The 1,276-nt window shown below is 37.9% G+C and overlaps 1 protein-coding gene across 1 annotated transcript; it reads left to right on the forward strand.

The window, feature by feature from the left end:
* Positions 1-513: 513 nt before the first annotated feature.
* Positions 514-1,015, forward strand: LOC108292219 (40S ribosomal protein S24-like). Its single transcript, XM_037732933.1, has one exon. The coding sequence runs from the start codon at positions 514-516 to the stop codon at positions 832-834; it is 321 nt and encodes a 106-aa protein (XP_037588861.1). The 3' UTR covers positions 835-1,015.
* The last annotated feature ends 261 nt before the right edge of the window (positions 1,016-1,276 follow it).

The raw sequence follows: 1,276 nt of genomic DNA on the forward strand, positions 1-1,276 counted from the left end.
TTTTACTTTTGGTGAAAACTTTGATCAGCAAAGGATTTTAATTATGTACTAGGTGTGGAGCCTGGGACCCAAACATAAATGCAAATAAGATCTGACCCTTTCTAGAATCTAACTCCACATGCCCTGGGCCTTACCTAGCTGTAAAGCAGGCAAGCTGTACAGTTAAAAGTCATAGAGACATTTTAAAAAAACACTCAAGAGGCCTAATCACATTTAAATTGTACATTCTGGTGTAAATTTATTTTCATACATTCTTTCATGACATACACAGACCATGTATGATGTGTTCAGACTCTCTGACTTGCCCTAAACCTCCCTCTTTTTAAACAACCAGTCATTTTAATTTAGGACAAGAATTTATATTACAACATCCTTTATTATATAAAATCTCTTCCACTTTATAACCTTAATTCCATAGGTAGGGGGCATGGCAAACTCCATATAATCTCTAAGGCTTATTAAGAATTTAATGCGGTTTTTTCCTCCCCGGCTGTGTAAGGATAGGGCGCCATCATGAACAACACAGTAACTACCCACACTAGAAAGTTCATGACCAACCAACTGCTTCAGAGGAAACAAATGGTCATTGATGTCCTTCACCTCGGGAAGGCAACAGTGCCTAAAACAGAAATTCGGAAAAAACTAGCCAAAATGTACAAGACCACACCGGATGTCATCTTTGTATTTGGATTCAGAACTCATTTTGGTGGTGGCAAGACAACTGGCTTTGGCATGATTTATGATTCCCTGGATTATGCAAAGAAAAATGAACCCAAACATAGACTTGCAAGACATGGCCTGTATGAGAAGAAAAAGACCTCAAGAAAGCAATGAAAGGAATGCAAGAACAGAATGAAGAAAGTCAGGGGGACTGCAAAGGCCAATGTTGGCGCTGGCAAAAAGTGAGCTGGAGATTGGATCACAGCCAAAGGAGTAAAGGTGCTGCAATGATGTTATCTATGGCCGTTGTGGATTTTTCACGAGAAGCTTAATAAACTAAAAACTTTCGTGTGTCTGGTTGTTTGAAAAATAAATAAATAAATAAAATAATTTAATGCCTCCAAAATAAATTGAACAATTTTTTTTTTCTTTTCTTTTCTGTCTTTCTTTCTGCTCTTGTCACCCAGGTTGGAGTGCAATGGCACAATCTCAGCTCACTGTAATCTCTGCCTCCCAAGTTCAAGTTATTCTTCTGCTTTGGCCTCCCAAGTAACTGGGATTAAACGTTCCCACCACCATGTCTAGATTTTTTATTTTTTTTAATTGTTAGTAGAGA

The sequence above is a fragment of the Cebus imitator genome, unplaced genomic scaffold (assembly GCF_001604975.1).
Source record: "Cebus imitator isolate Cc_AM_T3 unplaced genomic scaffold, Cebus_imitator-1.0 Scaffold482, whole genome shotgun sequence".
In the NCBI taxonomy this organism is placed as follows: domain Eukaryota; kingdom Metazoa; phylum Chordata; class Mammalia; order Primates; family Cebidae; genus Cebus; species Cebus imitator.